General features: G+C 42.7%; 1 protein-coding gene across 8 annotated transcripts in view; it reads left to right on the top strand.

Moving 5' to 3' along the window:
• The window catches only part of PDE10A (phosphodiesterase 10A), a 613,983-nt gene that overhangs the window by 547,180 nt on the left and 46,172 nt on the right, over positions 1-20,631 (top strand). For all 8 annotated transcript variants that reach the window (XM_058735867.1, XM_058735864.1, XM_058735861.1 and 5 more), the window contains 2 exons: positions 16,969-17,111; positions 19,418-19,501. In XM_058735867.1, the coding sequence (XP_058591850.1) occupies positions 16,969-17,111; positions 19,418-19,501 (227 nt within the window). The remainder of the gene's footprint in view (positions 1-16,968; positions 17,112-19,417; positions 19,502-20,631) is intronic.

The following is a 20,631-nucleotide window of genomic DNA, read 5'->3' as shown; positions in this document are numbered from 1 at the left end:
TCATTCTTTCTTTCGTTCTTTCTTTCATTCTTTTGTTCTTTCTTTCTTTCCTTCTTTCTTTCTTTCTTTCTTTCCTTCTTTCCTTCTTTCTTTCTTTCTTTCTTCTCTCTCCATCCCATTCATAGATGTTGTGTTTCTCTGATCTGTTTGAGAGCGTGTTTTAGACAAAATGTCCCCTAACGCCCAAGTACTTTTGTTTGTATTTTCTAAAGACAAGTACATCATCTCATTTTTCCACTGCAGAATTTCAAAGTCCAGAAATTCCTGTTGGAACCGTACAAGTTTGTTAGGACTGTCATGACCCGCACTGCAGACTGGCTGGCTTAGACAACAGGAAGTGATCAGCCACAGTCTGGCAACTCCAAGTCCCATTGTATCAGTGACTTCGGTTTCTTCTGAGGCCTCTCTCCTTGGTCTCTAGGTGGCCCTCTTCTCCCTGTGTCTACATACGGTCCTCCTCCTGTGCATGTCTGGGTTCTGATCCCCTTTGCTCAGAAGGACACATGTCCTACCGAATTCAGGCCCAGCCTTTTGACCTCATTTTACCCTAATCGCCTCTTAAAGGCCCTGTCTCCAAACATGTCACGTTCTGAGGCACTACAGATTTAAGGTTTCAACATAGGAATTTGGGGACTAAATTCAGCCCCTAACCTATGCCAGGTATCTTACCTACAAACTTCTTCTTTTTCATGTTTATTTTATTTATTTTGAGAGAGAGAGAGAGAGAGAGAGTGCACGAGCAGAGGAGGGGGAGAGAGAAAGGGGGAGAGAGAGAGTCCCAAGCAGGCTCCGCAGCTGTCAGCGCAGAACTCGACGTGGGGCTCGAACTCACGAACCCTGAGATCGTGACCTGAGTCGAAATCAGGAGTCAGACGCTTAACCCACTGAGCCCCCCAGGCGTCCCTAAACTACAGACTTCTTTAGCGTCCTTTCATCTGGACCCATTCCTTACTCTTGGCCTTTCGTGACCTGGGTATTTTTTAAGCGTATAGGCCGGTGATTTTGTAGAATGTTTCTTAATTTAATTTGGACTTGTCTGATGTTTCCTCACGATTATATTGAGGTTATAATTCTGGCAGGACTCTCACAGGCTGATGTGTCCCCAGCAGATCCCCTGAGCAGGGACACATCCTTTGGTGACGTTCGCTTCCTCATTTGGTTAAGGTGCTGTCGGACAGGTTTCTCCTCTGAAACGTTTTCCCTTTTTCTCACCATTTGAGAAGAGAGATTTTACCTAAGCCTCTGGAGTCACTTCCTCTTTCTCTCTTTCCCTGAGATACATATTGACACCCCTGCTCTTACACCACAGAATTCCTTCTAGCCACCTCGTTGCCATCTTTGGAACTTTCTTCTTTGACACTGAGAAATTCGATTCCCACTCTTCAACATCAATTTTATTCCTGCTTGTCCCTTTTCTCTCCAGGGAGGCCTGAAGTATTGCTTTCATTAATAAGGAAATAACAGAAAGCATTTTATTCAAAATGCAATTTATTTTGCTTTATTCAAAAGCAATTTCTCTTCATTTGAATTCCACCTGAGCTAAGATATGGAAAAAGTGATTTTAAATGGTCGAGCAAAAGTTATTTTAAATGATCTATCGGCTGAAAACTTATTTCTGTCCACCTTCAATATTTTGTGAAAGCTTTAGAAACCATTATTAGATCTCATTAATACCATATTTTATATTTCCATTTGTTTTAGGAGGTTTTTATACTAGAGCAATTTAAGGAAGGGGTTAATTTGAAATGGGAGGTGGACAAAAGTCATTTTTAGGTCAGTGTATGTGTGGAAGTTAAGGAGGTAGAAATCAGTCGTCTTAAGGTCTATCCGGGATTCCATGTGTTCCTTGAAGAACGCATCACTGTCGGTTTAAACACTCCTGAGTCGGGGAGGAGTTAAGACGGCAGAGAAGCAGGGGGACCCTGGGCTTTCCTCGTCCCTCAAACACGGACGGCTCTATTGAGGTCGGATTTCTAGAACACTCGGGAAGTGGATCTGCAGAGTGGCCGAGGATCTCCACAGCTGGAGGGAGACTGCGTGACAGGTGGGAGGTATGTGGAAATGATTTGGGGGAGAGAAAGACGGAGGTGCCACGGAGGGGGAGGGAACCCTTTCCGCGGAGAGACAAAAGGCAGAGAGAGAGGGAAGGATTGAGAAAGTGTGGCATAAAGTTTGCACAAGGGGAAAACCTCTTTGGCCCACAGACGGGAGAGCGAGAAGTCCTGAGTGTCCCAGTTCTCTTTTGCAAACAGCACTTGGAGCTCAAACTGTGAGGTTTTAGAAGTGCATGACTTTCTCTGGGGCGGAGCTGTGGCCTGTGCCGGCCCCGGGGAGGGGGAGGGAGGGAGCCGGCCCCGGAGCGTATAGGATCTCCGGGGAGCACTGGGAGAGAACAGTCCCCTTCCTGGAGTACTGTTGGAAGAGGGTTTATTGCGTCCCAAGGATAAAAGACCCTGCAGGTGCCATCCAAAGGCCTTTTGTCAGCAGGGGACAGAAGTGCACCCGGAGGAAATATAACCTTTGCTGCTTTGAGCGGTGCCACACCATAGATTCCGCACGCCGTGCAGGCGTGGGACCGTTTCTCAGGGACAGAGGACGTCGCACGGCGTGGAGAGGCTCGACTCCAGAGGAAGGAGGGCACATCCGTGCGGTGCCCCATGCTTTTAAGACTTTGAGTTTTGAATCCCAGCCCTGTGCCAAAGATAAAAGGCAGGACAGCCGTGGCGCAGGGCGAGCTGACCGCCCTCGCTGTTCCGTGAGGGCTGCCTGAACAGGGCAGGGTGTGAGATCCCTGTCCGAGGACCAGAGATTGGGGTGGCGCCATCTTGCCCCCAACACCAGCACGGTGCGACCTCAGAGTGCAACACACAGGCCCCCGGTGGAGGCAGGACCCGTTTACGCCGAACCCCGCCCCGCCGCAGGCCTGCCAGCTGCTTATCTGTGGGGGCCAGACTGACCCTGAGCCAACGCAGCAGGCCTCTCCTGAAGCCCAGCACAGCCAGCACCTTCCAGGCCCCAGGTGTTCTGAAAATCAGCTCCTTCAGAACAACACCTACAGTTCTTTTCTTCTTTTCTTCTTTCTTCTTCGTTTGTACTTTTGGAATCAGGCTCCTAGTTTCTTGTTTGTTTTGTCATGTCCTTTTCTCTTTTTTTCCATCAGGCTTTTTTATTCCTTTTTTCTTTTCTTCTTTTTTTCCTTTCTTTTTCTTTGGAATCAGCCTTCATGTTTTTTGATTCTCTGGGTTTATTTTTTGGCTCCCTTTCATTTTCTCTTTTTTTGGGGATCAGGCTTCCCCCCCCCCGACACTTTTTTTCAGGGGTACTTCAACAAATAAAGCACACCTCATTAAGGTTCAAACACTCCCCAGTACAGGCGAGGAGCTCTGAAGTGGACTGACCAGCGGGAACGAGCGGTGGAATGCGTATAAGATACACCAGAAACACTTCCTGGAGTGCTAGGCCCTGGACAGTGTATGATTTCTTTCTCATATAGCAGTACCCTCAGGTGCAGGAAATATAACATGCTTTTAAAACACCCAAAAGAGTGGGATGAGGTGGCCTAGTGGTTATGGTGATTGACTGCTAAAACACCCTAAAGACAGAAACTTAGCCAAAATGACAAGACAGAGGAATTCTCCCCAAAAGAAAGGTCAAAAAGAAATCACAGCCAGGGACTTGCTCAAAACAGATGTATGCAATATATCTGAACAAGAACTTAGAACAACAGTCGTAAGACTACTAGCTGAGCTTGAAAAAAAAAAAAAAAAGCATAGAAGACACCAGAGAAACCCTTGGTGCAGAGGTCAAAGACCTAAGAAGTAATCAGGATGAAATAAAAAATGCCATAACTGGGACGCAAAACAAACTAGACGTACTGACAATGAGGATCAAAGAAGCAGAGGAAAGAATCATTGATACAGAAGATAAAATTATGGAAAATAATAACGCTTGAAAAAAAGAAGGGAAGGATATTCTATCACAAGGGGAGACTTAGAGAACTAAGTGATTCCATGGAACAAAACAATATCTGTATCATAAGAGTCCCAGAAGAAGAGCTGGAAAACAGGGCAGAGGATCATTTGAACAAATTATAGCTGAGAACTTCCCCAATCTGGGGAAGGAAACAGGCATCCAAGTCCAACAGGCACGGAGGACTCCCTTCAAAATCAACAAAAATAGATCAACACTGTTGATCATAGTGAAACTTGCAAAATACAAAGAGATAATTCATGGTGAAACTTACAAAATACAAATATAAAAAGAGAATTCTGAAAGTAGCTAGGGCCCAAAGGTCCTTCACCTACAAGGGTAAACACACGTAGCAGACCTGTCCGCTGAAACTTGGCAGGCCAGAGGGGAGTGGCAGGAAATATTCAACATGCTGAATAGGAAAAATATGCACTAAGAGTCCTTTACTCAGCAAGGCTGTCATTCAGAATAGAAGGAGAGATCCAGACTTTCCCAGACAAACAAAACTAAAGGAGTTCGTGACCACTAAACCAGTGCTGCAAGAAATTTTAAGGGGGATTCTCTAAGTGGAGAAAAGAAAAGACCAAAAGCAACGAAGAGAAGAAAGGACCAGTGAACATCACCAGAAACACCAAGTCTACTGGTAACACAATGGCACTAAATTCCTATCTTTCAGTAATCCCTCTGAATGTAAATGGATTAAATGCCCCAATGAAAAGACTTAGGGTATCAGAATGGATTTTTTAAAAAAAGAAAAAAAAAGATCCATCTATGTGCTGCCGACAAGAAACTCTTTTTAGAGCTAAATACCTTCAGATTGAAAGTGAGGGGATGGAGAACTATCTGCCATGCTTATGGAGGTCAAAAGAAAGAGTCGCCATACTTCTGTCAGACAAACTAGATTTAAAACAAAGACTGTAACAAGAAATGAAGAAGGTCATTATATCATAATTAAGGGGTGTATCCATCAAGGAGATCTAACAATTGTAAATATTTATGCCCCCAACTTGAAAGCACCCAGATATACAAATCAGTTAATAACCAACATATAGGAACTCATTGTGAATAATACCATGATAGTAAGAGACTTTAATACCCCACTTACAACAATGGACAGATCCTCTAAGCAGAAAATCAACAAGGAAACAATGACAGCGAATGACACACTGGAACAGAGGGATTTAACAGATATATTCAGAACATTTTACCCTAAAGCAGCAGAATACACATTTTTCCCCAAGTGTTCCTGGAACATTCTCCAGAATAGATCACATCTGGGTCACAAACAGATACAAGAAGATCGAGATCATACCGTGCATATTCTCAGATCACAGCACTATGAAACTTAAAATCAACCACAAGAAAAAATTTTGAAAAGCCCTCAAATACATAGAGGTGAAAGAACATCCTGCTCAAGAATGAATGGGTCAATCAGGAAATTAAAGAAGTTAAAAAAATACTTGGAAGCAAATGAAAATGAAAACACCACAGTCCAAACCCTTTGGGATGCAGCAAAGGCAGTCCTAAGAGGGAAGTGCATTGCAATTCTCAAGAAGTAAGAAGGTCCCAAATACGCAACCTCACCTTATACCTAAAGGAACTAGAAAAGCAGCAAATAAAGCCTAAAGCCAACAGAAGAAGGGAAAAAGTAAAGATTAGAACAGAAATAAACGATACGGAAACCAACAAATAAAAACCCAGCAGAACAGATCAATGAAACTAAACGCTAGTTCTTTGGAACCATCAACAGAATTGATAAATCCCTAGCTGTACTTGTCAAAAAGAAAAGAGAGGACACAAAAAAATAAAATCATGAATGAAAGAAGAGAGATCACAACCAACACCACAGAAATACAAACGATTATAAGAGAATACTGTGGAAAATTACATGCCAACAAACTAGACAATCTGGAAGAAATGGAAAAACTCCTAGAAACTCAAACAGTACCAAAACTGAAACAGGAAGAAATAGACAATCTGAACAGGCCCATAACCGGCAAAGAAATTGAGTCAATTATCAAAAATCACTCAAGAAACAAGAGTCCTGTGAGATGGCTTCCTAGGGGAATTCTACCAGACATTTAAAAGAGTTAATACCTTTTCAAACTATTGCAAAAAATGGAAATGGAAGGAAAGCTTCCAAACTTATCTATGAAGCCAGCATTACCTTGGTTGCAAAACCAGACAAAGACCCCTCTAGAAAGGAGGATTACAGTCCAATATTCCTGATGAACCTGGATGCAAAAATTCTCAACAAGATATAGGAAACCGAACTTTACGGTACATTAAAAGAATTATTCGCCATAATCAAGTGGGATTTATCCCTGGGCTGCAGGGCTGGGTCAGTGTTCACAGATCAATCAACCTGATGTACCACATTGATAAAAGAAAGGAGAAGAGCCATATGATCCTCTCAACAGATGGAGGAAAAGCATTTGACAAAGTACAACATCCTTTCTTAATAAAAAACCCCAAGAAAGTAGGGATAGAAGGAACATAAGTCAACATCATAAAGGTCATGTATGAAAGACCCACAGCTAATATCATCCTCAATGGGGAAAAACTGAGAGCTTTCCCCCTAAAGTCAGGAACATAACAGGGATATCCACTTGCACCACTGTTGTCCAACATAGTACTGGAAGTCCTCGCCTCAGCAACCAGGCAACAGATTGGCAAAGAAGAAGTCAAACTTTCATTCTTCGCTCGTGACGTGGTGCTCTACGTGGAAAACCTGAAAGACTCCCTCAGAACGCTGCTAGAACTAATACACGAACTCAGCAAAATCAGAGGATAAAAAATCAATGTACAGAAATCAGTTGCATTTCTATACACCAATAATGAAGCAGCAGAAAGAGAAATCAAGGAATCGACCCTATCTACAGTTGCACCAAAACCCGTAAGATACCTAGGAATAAACCTAACCAAAGAGGTAAAAGATCTGTACTCTGAAAACTATAGAAAACTTATGTAAGAAATTGAAGACACAAGGAAGTGGAAAAACGTTCCACGCTCGTAGATTGGAAGAACAAATACTGTTAAAATGTCAATACTACCCAAAGCAATCTATGTCTTCAATGCAATCCCTATCAAAATAGCACCAGCGTTCTTCACAGAGCTAGAGCAAACAATTCTCAAATTTGTATGGAACCAGATAAGATCCCGGATAACCACAGTCATGTTGAAAAAGAAAGCCAAAGCTGGAGGCATCACAATTTTGGACTTCAAGCTGCATTACAAAGCCGTAATCATCAACACAGTGTGATACTGGCACAAAAACCGACACCTAGATCAGTGGAACAGAAGAGAGAACCCAGGGGCGCCTGGGTGGCTCAGTCGGTTAAGCGTCCAACTCTCGATTTCAGCTCAGGTCATGATCCCCCGGTTTGTGAGTCTGAGCCTCTCGTTGGGCTCTGCACTCACAGTGCAGATCCTGCTTGTGATTCTCTCCCTCTCCCCCACTCTCTCTCCCCCTCCACCACTCATGCCGTTTCTGTCTCTCTCAAAATTAAACTTTAAAAAGGTTAAAAAAAAAAAAAACGAATAGAGAACCCAGAAATGAACCCACAAACGTCTGGCTAACTAATCCTTGACAAAGCAGGAAAGAGTATCCAGTGGAAAAAAGACAGTCTCTTCAGCAAGTGGTGCTGGGAAAACCAGCCAGCAACATACAGAAGAATCAAACTGGACCACTTTCTCACACCGTACACAGAAGTAAATTCAGAATGGATTTATGTTTGAGTAAATAAGACCCAACCTAATAAGACCGAATAAGACCCAACCTAATAAGACCGAATAAGATGGATTGCTATCCATCAAAATCCTGGAGGAGAAAACAGGTAGCACCCTCTTTGACCTCAGCCACAGCAGTTTCTTACTAGACACGTCTCCAGAGGAAAGGGAAACAAAAGCAAAAGTCAACTGTTGAGATTTCATCAAGATTAAAAGCTGCTACACAGCAAACGATGCAATCAACAAAACTCGAAGGCAGCCAAGAGAATGGAAGATATTTTCCAATTACAAAGCGGAAAAAGGCTTAGTGCCCAAAATCTATAAAGAGCTTACCAAGCTTAACGCCTGAAAAACAAAACAAATCATCCGATGAAGAAATGGGTAGACGACACGTACAGACACTTTTCCTAAGCTGTCCAGATGGCTAACAGACACATAAAAAGATGCTCAACATCACTTATCATTAGGGAAATACGAATCAAAACAATGAGACACCACCTCACACCTGTCTGAATGGATAAAGTGAACAACTCAAGAAACAATAGACGTTGGCAAGGATGCGGAGGTAGGGGGACTGTTTTGCACTGTTGGTGGAAATGCAGACCGGTGCAGCCACTCTGGAAAACAGTATGGAGGATCCTCCAAAAAATAAAAAATAGAACTATCCTACAACCCAGCAACTGCACTGCTTGGTGTACAAAAGGATACAAAGGGGCACACGCACCCAATGTTTATAACAGCACTGTCCACAAGAGTCCAAGTACAGAAAGAGCCCAAATGTCTGTCGACAGATAAATGGATAAAGAATACGTGGGGTACAACTACGTGCATATGTACACACGCACAATGGAATATTAGACGTCAAAGAGAATGAATCTTGCCATTTGCAACAATGCGGATGGACCTAGAGTGTATTATGCTAAGTGAAATGAGTCAGAGAAAGATAAATATATGGTTTCACTCATGTGGAATTTAAGAAACAAAACAGATGAACGTCGGGGAGGGGAAAGAAAAGTAAGATGAAAACAGGGAGATCAATCGTAAGAGACCCAAATACAGAGAACAGGCTGAGGGCTGCTGGAGAGGAGGTGGAGGGGGATGGGCATTAAGGAGGGCACTTGCTGGGATGAGCCCTGGGTGTTGTATGTAAGTGATGAATCACTAAATTCTCCTGAAACCGATATTACACTGTCTGTTAACTAACATGAGTTTCAATAAATTAATTTAAAAACAAAACAAAACACTCCTGAGTTGATTCATCCGTGTGATTAACGGCTGGCCCCGGCAAGTCCCAAGGTCTTCAAACCCGCAGGGTGTTGCATCATAAAACCCGGGTGCAAACGTGATTAAATGTTTATAGCACACTAAAACCAAATTTACACAAGAAAAATAACACTCCTGAAAAGTCGTGACTCAGTTAACAGGCAGTCTATCTTTCCATTGATTTTTTTTTTTTTTTTTTTTTAAGAAAATTACTTACGGTGCAAGTTGCCAAACTATGTGATGCAGTGGCAGCTCTCTGTGGAGTTTGTGACTGTTTTTTGTTTTGTTTTGTTTTGTTGTTTTTACTGCAATATTTCTTCTCACTAAAAGTTATAAAAATTATATTGTTTGGACAGGTTCTCCAACTCAAAACAACAGCCTCTTTATCTGAACCTGCTCCAGGGTGACTCCTGTTCTCCACTTCCCTTCCTGGCCTTCCCGCCTGAGGGATTCTTGGAGCTGAGTTTATTTCAAAAGTGCTCCTATTCAGAAAAAGACCAACTCACATGTCTTCTTTAAAGTAACACTTCTTTTGTTAGTTGGAGCACGAATCCTTCCAAATAAAAAAGAAGACAGTTCCCAGTTTCGGTAAGACAGCCGCTGGTTTCTTTACAATGGGGTTTTCCAGAACCTTCTTCAACTAAAAAGAGTGGTCCACAGACCACGAGAGTAGAGGCTAAGACCTGAATCCGGTCCTCGTGCTGGCACTGACATGATTTTTTTGAGCAAATTTGCTTCCGCATTTGAACATTCTTCCCCCAACCATCATACGAAGCTTAGGAAAAACACCTTGTAGTAAACCCTGTCCTAAGCATTAATCACATCTGTGGGCTCCTTGTCTTTCCCTCAATGTTCTATTTGTTTCTAGAGGATATACATAAATTTTTATTAAGGTCATAAATGTGAAAAGCTTTGTGCTGCTAGTACGAAGTACTTTTTTTTTTTTTTTTAAGTTTATTTTGAGAGAGCACGCGAGCAGGAGAGGGGCAGAAGGAGAGGGAGAGAGAGGATCCCAAGCAAGCTCTGCACTGTCAGCATGGAGCCTGACGTAGAGCTTGAACCCATGAACCCTGAGATCGTGACCTAAGCCGAAACCAAGAGTCTGACACTCAGTTGGCTGACCCACCCAGGCGCCCCAGGATGAAGTGCTTTTTAATGGTCCGCTGATACAGAGATTAAGTATGTCGGTCCTAGAAATTTTTAAATCCTTCTGCTCTTGAAATTGTTCACATGGAAATTGCTTCCTTGTTATTATTATTTAAAAAAATTTTTTAATGTTTATTTTTGAGAGAGAGAGAGAGAGAGACGGTGCAAGTGGGGGAGGGGCAGAGAGAGGGGGAGACACAGAATCCGAAGCAGGCTCCGGGCTCCGAGCTGTCGGCGCAGAGCCCGACGCGGGGCTCGAACCCTCGAACTGGGAGATCGTGACCTGAGGTGACGTCAGATGCTTAGCCTACCGAACCACCCAGGCGCCCCTGAAAATTGCTTCTAACCGTGAACGTGATAATCGAACGGCACATCTTACTGTTGTTTGGCTCAGTCGTCTCTGATTAAAAGTTTTGTCCGAGAGGCAGGGCACATGGGCCGTAGGAACACTCCTGTTCTTCAGCTCTCCTGTGCTTGCTTTTGATTACACCTCTTGTATCATGCAGGGGGCATGCCTCTGACTGGCAACGTCTCCGTCTCATTAATAGATAATGCTCGTACCGTTAGCAGAAAGGTAACAACCACTTTAAAAAAGCTTGAAAGCTCTTTTAAAAGTAAGAGTTAATTAATTTAGTCACGCATATTATGCTTTCAAGTAAATAATTTGATAACGATGCCGAGAGCCAACAGGAGAGCCATAATACCTGTTCCATTCTCTGCCTGGAGAAGGCAATCCTTTAAAGCAGATTAGAGCTTTACACTTGGGATCAGAAGCCATTTGCCACTAAAGGAATGTGGGGGGAAATTCATTATTGAATCGAAGCCAGTTGGCTAGGGACAGATTTAATAAATGGCGTAACCTGTATTCGTTCCTGAATTCACCAACCAAGCAGTGGGTATCTTCTCTGTCCCGGACGGTGAATGTAAGATCGTCATAGTAGGAACCACTCTTAACTCAGTACGACACTTACTCCATGACGGGTTCTGTCTTGGACATTTTACACACAAAAACCACAGTCTCACACCAGTCCAGAGTGAGGAATACATTTCCATCTGGCACAAGAAAGATCAGCCGTCCAGAGTTTAAGCAACTTGCACAAGGTCACATAGCAGCACGTGTTTGAGCGAGCCAGGGTCTGAATGCAAGTAGACCTTTCACATGACCCTGCCCTTCCCTGAGACTGCTGAAGAGAGAGACAGACAGTAAGGCGTGTTTTTAAGTTTTCTATTCTATACAAGATACAGAGTAGGCGGTACCTAAGAGAGTGTGAAATTTTGCCGGAATGGGGGAAAGTTCAGGAAACACCTTCACAATGTAATGTAAATGAGAAGGCAAAGATAGGATGAATCAAATAGTTTGGAATAAGTTGGTAGAAAGTTTAATAATTCGTGGTGTACTTCAGAGGAGAATTGCGTAAGTTGAATTTGTGTCTGTAGATGATGAACTGAATGTTGGGTACAACACTTGAGTTTTTCATATCTCCAACAAAACTTTTCTCAGAAATGCCCGCCAAGGGACGCTTGGACTCAGTTGGTTAAGCGTCCGACTCCTGATTTCTGCTCAGGTCATGATCTCACCGTTCCTGGGACCGAGCCTCGCTTGGGCTCAGCAGTGACAGTGTGGAGGCTGCTTGCTTTCTCTCTCTTTCAGAATAAATTAATAAATATTAAAAGAAATACCCACCTAAAATTTACCTATCTCTGTAGGAACATGGTAACACCCACTTTTCCCCCCTCTAACATCCTTAAGTTGAATACTCTTAGAAAAAAATGACTGAATAAAAATTCTTAGACCTCACCTTTTAGGTAACACGAAATAGGTTACACGAAATAGAAACCTTTTAATCCTTTTCCAAATCTACAAGTGTATAGGTAACGGGTTTTAATGGACTTAGATTTTTGGGGGGACTCTAGGACTACAAGGTTTATAAAATATGCTCATTTATTCCTTCCCCAAATAGGAGCTGAACACTTGAACGTGTTAGGTCCTGTGCTAGGTACAGATTGAGAATTAACTGACCCTGAAGCCTACGTGGTTTCAGGTCCCACACGTATGTCTGTATTTGTTGAAGTCTCAAGGCGCTGAGTACAGGCAGTTTCCATTCTTGTGTTGATTTTCAAGGCATCGCTTTCAGATGTGCAATTTTTCTTTCACATTTGACACTCTTTCCCTCTGCCCTTTTAAATCATCCTCTGATCACTTTTGGAGTTGAAGGTTGCTGAGTATTGTTCTGTCTCAAGCTGGAAATCAGAGAGATGTGCATTTTATTTTTGCTGAATTTTTAATTTTTTTAATGTGTTAACTTTAATTTTTAATATTTTTCTTTTTCTAAATAGAACTTATTGTCAAGTTAGTTAACATACAGTGTATACAGTGGGCTCTTGGCTTCGGAAGTAGATTCCCATGATTCATCGCTTCCATACAACACCCAGTGCTCATCCCGACAAGTGCCTTCCTCAATGCCCATCACTCATTTTCCCCTCCACCGCTCCGTCACCCCTCCCCTCAACCCTCAGTTTGTTTTCTGTATTTAAGAGTCTCTTAGGGTTTGCCTCCCTCTCTGTTTGAAACTCTTTTCTTTTTCCTCTTCCCCTCTCCCATGGTCTTCCGTTAAGTGTCTCAAATTCCACATATGCGTGAAAACATACGACATCTGTCTTTCTCTGACTTATTTCACTTAGCATAGCAGTCTCCAGTTCCATCCACATTGTTGAAAATGGCAAGACAGACACATGAAAAGATGCTCAAAATCGCTCATCATCAGGGAAATACAAAACAAGACCACAATGAGATACCACCTCTGTCAGAATGGCTAAAATTAACAACTCGGGCAACAACAGATGCTGGCGAGGATGCGGAGAATGAGGAGTCCTCTTGCACTGTTGGTGGCAATGCAAGCTGGTGCAGTCGCTCTGGAAATCAGTGTGGAAATTCCTCCAGAAATTAAAAATAGAACTACCCTACGACCCAGCAGGAGCGCTACTAGGAATTTACCCAGAGGATACAGGAGTACTGATTCACAGGGGCACATGTACCCCAGTGTTTATAGCAGCGCTTTCAACAGTAGCCAAATAACGGAAAGATCCCAAACGTCTATCCACCGATAAATGGATAAAGAAGATGTGGTATATATATATACAATGGAATACTACTTGGCAATGAGAAAGCATGAAATCCGGCCATTTTAAGACCATTACTTCCAACTTACCCAGTTCGGACCTTGAGAAAGTTGGTTTGCTTTTGAGTGTCTATTTCCTAAACTAACGAGTAGCAATAACACCAAGCATGGGCTTGCCGTTAGGACTAAATCAGGTAGTGTAGGTAAGATTCTTAGGACGTGTTTCTCAACAATACTCCCTTTGTGCTTAGCTCTAGTTAGTCATGATATTTGTGTTTTGCGAATAGTCATCGTAGTCAGTTTCATAAAATCCCACTTCATTGCTACATATATAGCTGGGGGGTTGTTTCCATGGGCTAAGCTGCTTTTTTTTTTTTTTTTTAATTGGTATTTCCCTCAGTTTTTACTGGAAAGTAGCAAGAAAGAGCTAACCGAGGGAGCTTTGAGGCCTACCCTAAGAGAAAACCTGTACGTTGACAGAGTAAGAGAAGTCAGCGAATCTTACAGGACCTCTCCGTTTTCCATACAACGAAGCGTGTCAGGACACACAGCTTGGGTCACTTTTCTTGTGACTTAATCCTCTTTGCTTTCTTCTAAACTAAACTATCCTTGTTAGTAGGAGCATAACACCAAAAATAATACAGATTTGTGTCTGTGCATGTCTTTTTTTCTGCTCCCCTGTTGGTTTTTCATCAAGCAAAGGGCCTGGAGAATAATATTGTCACACTTGCAAATCTCAGCGTGGAAAGGTTTCTTTCTGGGTTGTCTGTGGTAGTTTGTTTGGGCCTGGCTTGAAGAAAGACAGCATCTTAAACACATCTCCCTAGGATCTGGTCAAGAAAAAATAATTCTCATTCCTTTGCCTTTTTTGGTGCTTGTGGCTTCCGTAAACTAGAGTAGCTTTGTAGGCATGGGAAGTGACGTGCCAAACGGTACATTTTTCCCACGGTATATTTTTAATCTCTCCGTTGTCTTTCATTAACTCAGATCTTAGGATTACCCATCTATGGATTCGGCCTTGTGTTGGTCTCTCCTTTGTTGAATTTTTTGATTCATTTTCTTATTTATTTGATATTTACCTACTTACTCAGATTCATCTGGAATTATTTCCTCTGTGGGAGACCAGTATGCGCAGGGCCCTGTAACTTTCCCCGTGTACCCCAAGTGTTCGTTGTTCTTAGACAAGTTTTGTTTGTTACTTTTTTAGCCCGAAATTCTAATATTATATGCCAACAGTATACACTGAGAAACTCCAGCTATGTAAGCTACAGGTCGAGTTTTCATTTCTTCAATGGGGAGGGACTGTTTTCCAACACAGTCTCACACAGGCTTCTCTTCTCTTCCCAGAGCTCTTAATTCAGCAGATCCTCTCTCAGAGCACAGCCAAGTCTGTCTAACTACGCAGGCCTTCAGATCCCAGAACCATGAGCCACAAGCTCAGCCGGGCTGATAGCCCTCTGGTCCCCTGGGTCTGATAGCCCCGTGGTCCCCTGGGTCTGACAGCTGCGTATTTCATGCTGCCAAGTAAACAGTCATTTATCAGTAGGTTATTTACAAACATTTGCTTCCAGCGTTTTGGCTTGTCTTGTTATTCTCTTACCAGTTTCTTTCTAAGAGCAGTTCTTAACCTTGAAGAAGTCCAATTATTAGTTGTTTTCTTTTTATGATCATGCTGTTTAGCACTGTATCAAAGAAATGTTTGCCTAACCTAAAGTCACAAAGATTTCCTCCTATGTTTCCTTCTCGAAGTTTAGGTTTTACATTTAGGTCTGTGATCCATTTTGAGTCAACTTTGTGTAGGGTGCAAGGTGAGGGTAGTCGTGCATTTATTTGCGCGTGGGTGTCCAGTCGGCCTGGCACCGTCTGTCCCCTTTACTGTCCTTTCTGCACCACCTTGCCCCTGCGCACCTGTTGAAAACCAGCTGACGTTTAAGAGCATCATGGCCTCTTGACAAATCGACCCCCTTTATCATTCAAAATTATCCTTCTTTACCCCTGCTAATAGTCTTTGCTCAAAATCTACCTCATCTGATAGTAATACAGCCACCCCAGCTTTCTTTTGAGTGGTATTAAATGGTATATAATTTCCATCATTTTACCTCATCTGGGTCTTTATTTTTAAGGTAGGATTTTTTTGGTAAAACGTATAAGATGGGTCTTGTTTTTTATCCGGTCTGGCAATTTTTGCCTTTTACCCAGAATGTTTCAACTATCACATTTTATGTTTAAGGATAAATCCCCCGTCTTGTTGCTTTCTGTTTGCTTCTTTATTCCCTTTTACCTCTCTTTCTTCCTTTAAAATGGAATGTTGTTGTTTTTTTTTACGATTTTGATTTATGAAACCGCTTTTAACTTACTAAACTCTTCTCCACGAAGAGTTCTTTAAGTTTCATAATGAACCTGTTCGATAATATATAAAGATGCAGCTAATTCGTTTGCAGGATTAACTGATACTCACCAGGGGAAATAGAAAGTTATGTGAATTTAAGCCAAAAATATTAGTGGCTAGGGAACAAAAGCTCCAAGTGTGATGTTTAAGAACAGCCAGTACTACGTTTATTCCATTTGGATGGAACTGCGTAGTTTTCAGCGTATCTTTTTCGAATAGTGTAACTCAAAATCTAAGTATTGAAATAAATCAAACTGAACCCAGACCTTAACATCACCGTGGCACAAATTATTAAAGAAAAAGCTTGACAACTGACAACATACTTGTAATTCGTGCTTTCATTTTAAAATACGTGATTGTTTAATAAGAACAAAAAGTCTTCTTCAGTAATAAAATAACATCTTATTAACAGTAATAAAATAAAATATTAAAAAATACATACTTTCTATTTTTTTATCTTTTTAAATTTCTATTTTAGTATAAACAATATATCCACCCATTGTATGTGCATGTAATTGCTAAAGGAGTATACATTTATTAGGCATGCATCTCTCAAATTCTTTTACTGATAAAGGACTTCACGATTAGACATTGTCGAGACTCCGTGGACCCGAGGACTTTGACGTCACCAAGCATTAAGATAAATATATATTTTTTAATTTTTTAATGTTTATTTATTTTTGAGAGAGAGAGAGAGAGACGCAGAGACAGAGTATAAGCAGGGAGGGGCAGAGAGAGAGGGAGACACAGAATCAAAAGCAGGCTCCAGGCTCTGAGCTGTCAGCACAGAGCCCGACACGGGGCTCGAACGCACAAACTATGAGATCATGGCCTGAGCTGAAGTCAGACACTTAACCGACTGAGCCACCCAGGTGCCCCTAAGATAAATATTTTTACAAGAAGACTTAGAAAAACAGTCTTAACTCCTGACTCATTTAGTCTCTGTCTCAGTGTGTTTGGGGTCCCGTAACAAAATATCATAGACTTGGTGGTCTAGAGACAACAGACGTTGGGAGTTTCTCCCAGTACTGGAGGCTGGGAATCTAAGAAGAAAGGGACCACCAGACACATACCAAATAATCTCACTATCCAGAGAGAATTGCAGAATTTAATAAGCCTTTTAAAATGGAGATACAATTTAAAAAAATCTGAGGTGTTTTGTATCTTCAAAGGCACATGTGTGGGTGTCTTCGTTGTATATGGAAATGTATGGCGATCATAGTTAATGGATAATAATAGTGTTTTCAGTCATAGTTCTGACTGATTCTTTTGTACCGAATTCTGACCTTTAGTGACATAACTACTTGAAACGCTCATTTAACTTACCCTTAACTTTGTGGGTTTGCCATCCAGATGTATCACAGGATCCGACATTCCGAGTGCATTTACCGGGTGACGATGGAGAAGCTGTCCTACCACAGCATCTGTACCGCGGAAGAGTGGCAAGGCCTCATGCACTTTAACCTCCCGGTGCGCCTCTGCAAGGAGATCGAATTGTGAGTGTTTTGTCCTGTCGCTTCCGGAACGGTTTTAACTTGATTCCGCCCGACACGAACTGGGTATACAGTTAGGGTCATGGACCCCACGTTACACGTGCTCTGTGGGTTCCCATTTTCCCTTCCACCGTGACTCCCCTTCTCGTGATGGAAGGTGGAAATAAAGGCCACGCCTCTTTTATCTTTAGGAAAAAACATCTGACCGCCATTTTGAAATGGGTTAACTGAGATGTTAGCTTTTTCTCGTTAGTCTTCTGCCTACTTTACAGCAGACGGTACCTGACGTTCAAAGTGGCGTTGAAGACCAGGGATGTAAAAGTTTCTATTTCCGTGCACTTTTAAATTTCAAAACTAAATTTTAGAATTTAGTAAGAATGAGTTCACCTTTCACATTTTCTTTCCTAATCCTGTGTTAATATATGTGAGTTCCTGGTGGTAGGACCTCTGATGATATGTATGTTCATTCTAAGTGCAAGCCAGCAATCTCCCTCTGTCTCTCTCTCTGCCCCTCCTCTGCTCTCACTCACTCTCTCTCTCTCTCTCTCAAAAATAAATAAACGTTAAAAATTAAAACTTTAAGTGCAAGCCAGCGCTCAGCTACATACCAGAGAGCTTCAGAAGTAACCCAGAGCTGACACTTGCCCTATCATCGGAACTGTTCATTAAACAAGAAGGCCATCAGACAGAGGTGACTCTAATGCCAGAGCAGCTGGCGTAAGCAAACCAAAATCCAAACCCAAAGGGCCTCAAGGCTACGTGATGGAAACCCCGAGGACAGCCAGGCACGGACAGCCGACTGGGCCTGAAGCCACAGTCAGCAGCAACTGCCTTCCTTGGCTTTTGCAGCGTTTCTGCACCGGGGTCTCTGCTGGCTCCTGTCCCTACAGGCTTCCCACTGCCCTGTTGGAATAGATTTTTGCTCACATAAGCTCTTACGATCTCTTATTTGCCTCAGCTTACCCTCTGATGGTTTGTGTACAGTACACATTGTGCTAGAATAAGAAATCTGTATATTTGCTCTTTGGAGCCGGGTCCTGGCTCAGAGCTCCTAAACCCCTTGAGTTTCCCGAATGACCGGCGTGAGAGAAGTGTCTTTTCTTGTTCAGAATGAACCTTGTTCGACCACACTTGAGTTTCTGCTATTGAAGGACTCTAGGAGGGTGGGGGCCGGTTGTCCAAGGAGCCAACCACATGGTTAGGGGGTTGTAATTTTCAGCCCCACCCTCAGACCTCCTGGGAAGGGACAGGGGCTGGGGATTGAGTCAGTCACCAGCGACCAACGATTTAAGCAAATGTGCCCGTGGAATGGAACCTCCAGAAACCCTCAACAGGGGCTTCGGAGGGCTTTCCGGTGGGCACACACGTTAGGTGCCAGGAGGGTGGTGCCCCTGCCGAGGCCTGAGAGCTCATCCCTTCCCCCGTGCCATGGCCCATGCATCTCTTCGTTTGCCCGTTCCTGACTTGCATCCCTAATAATAAACTGGTAGTGGTAAGTGAGATGCTCCCCTGAGTTCTGTGAGCCGTTCTGCCTTGCGACACCCGAGGTGGGGGTTGTGGGAACCTCAGCTTTATAGCTGATGGTCAGAGGGGTGGACGGCCTCACGGTTGGCACCTGCAGTCGGGGGCGGTGTTGCGGGACCGAGCCCGTGACCCGCGCAGGCTACGCTAGCTGCGGTGGGGTCGGAAGCACACCGCGTTAGAGGGCATCATCGGTTGGTGTGTGCAGAGGGCTGGAGAATTGCCGGGTGTGGAAAACTCACACGTGTGGCGTCAGAAGTGTAACTGGAGGAAGACGGTTTCTTTTAAATAGTTTACCGCCTTGCCTGTGCGGGTTAAATCTTAGTAGTTAAATTAGCAAACGGAAAATAGGTAATAACTTTGGATGTTTGTATTTATGAAGTTTCTCTCTGGATTTAAATGGGAGATAGAATGATTTTCCACTCTAAAAAAAATCGTTTTCCCCCCTTGTCTGTAAGTTGTGTAAAACACACGTAGGATTCACAGTAAAGTTAATTTTGTACGCTCTCATTGCTCTGATAACGACCGCAACATCATTTTTTAGAGATTGTTTCATAGAAGATTAAGCAATGGCTTAAATATTGGGCTAAGTTCCTAAGGGAATGTGTGGAATTTCCTCCTGGAAACATTTAATACAACAAAGATGTGCCTAAGAACGCAGGAAGAGAGATGGCTAGACTCCCAGTGGTTTTTTAGTTTCTTAAAAGACGCAAAATTAAGTTACTTTATTTGTGTTTATGTTTACCCTAATTATATTTACTGATCAGCCTTGTGTTCTTTCGTTTCAGATTCCACTTTGACATTGGTCCTTTTGAAAACATGTGGCCTGGGATTTTTGTCTACATGGTCCATCGGTCCTGTGGGACATCCTGGTATGAATGACCCAGAAACTTCCTTCTTAATCTCTTGAGTGATATGACCTCTTCCTCCCCCTGCCTACATGCCTGGCCACTTCCTTGGTCGATAACTATTTGAAAATACGCCTTAGGGGCGCCTGGGTGGCGCAGTCGGTTAAGCGTCCGACTTCAGCCAGGTCACGATCTCGCGGTCCGTGAGTTCGAGCCCCGCGTCAGGCTCTGGGCCGATGGCTCGGAGCCTGGAGCCTGTTTCCGATTCTGTGTCTCCCTCTCTCTCTGCCCCTCCCCCGTTCATGCTCTGTCTCTCTCTGTCCCAAAAATAAATTAAAAAAATGTTGAAAAAAAAAAAAAATTTAAAAAAAAAAGAAAATACGCCTTATATAAGTAACATTTTTTAATATTTAAATTAAAAAAGGCTGAGATTATTGGACAAGTTGATTTTCGGATTTGGATTTCCCTTATGGCTACCCCTGAGCTCTTTGCCAGGGTGGCTGTCCCTTGGCTGACGACCGTGTCTCTACTAGGTGATGATAAAGATACAGGTGAAAATTACCTTAGGCCGTGTAATGGGAAGAGGTAGGGGTTATTTCTCCACATCGTTATATACTATTTCCAAGTGTGTCTTTGGAAAATGTGCATTAAATTTAGCGTCAGCTTTCAACCTACATGCTGTATCTGTTCGAACAGGTGTGAAGGACACAGGTCTCCTAATTCACTGCCAAGTGCTTTGTTAGTGATTTCACTGTGGTTCCCTTTCCCTGTGGGTCTTTCCCCCTCTCGTGGCCTGTCCTAGAGACCTTTCATGACTTTCCATTTAACGTTTTACAACTTAAACACATACTTAAAATGCAAGTAATTAAAAAAAAAATGCAAGGAATAATTTTCTTTTTCTCTTTTTCACTCATTTAATCATAAAGTGGCTTATAGAGGCCCTTAGTTTCTCTGAAGCTAGATTGTCACTCCTTTGCCATTGAATTCTCTGCCTTCTCCTACTTTTATTGGTGACTTTTATAAGTTGCTCTTTTGAAAGAACGCACACAGGGTAGTTAACAACACTTATTTCTTAGATATCAGTTGAGAGTTTGACCAGTTGGAACTCTTAAAAATGACCTACCTTATTCTTCAAGGACATTTGAAAATCTTCA

Source organism: Neofelis nebulosa, chromosome 6 (genome assembly GCF_028018385.1).
Source record: "Neofelis nebulosa isolate mNeoNeb1 chromosome 6, mNeoNeb1.pri, whole genome shotgun sequence".
NCBI lineage: Eukaryota > Metazoa > Chordata > Mammalia > Carnivora > Felidae > Neofelis > Neofelis nebulosa.
The sequence above is the reverse complement of the archived record's forward strand: the minus strand, read 5'-3'. Positions and strand labels throughout refer to the sequence as shown.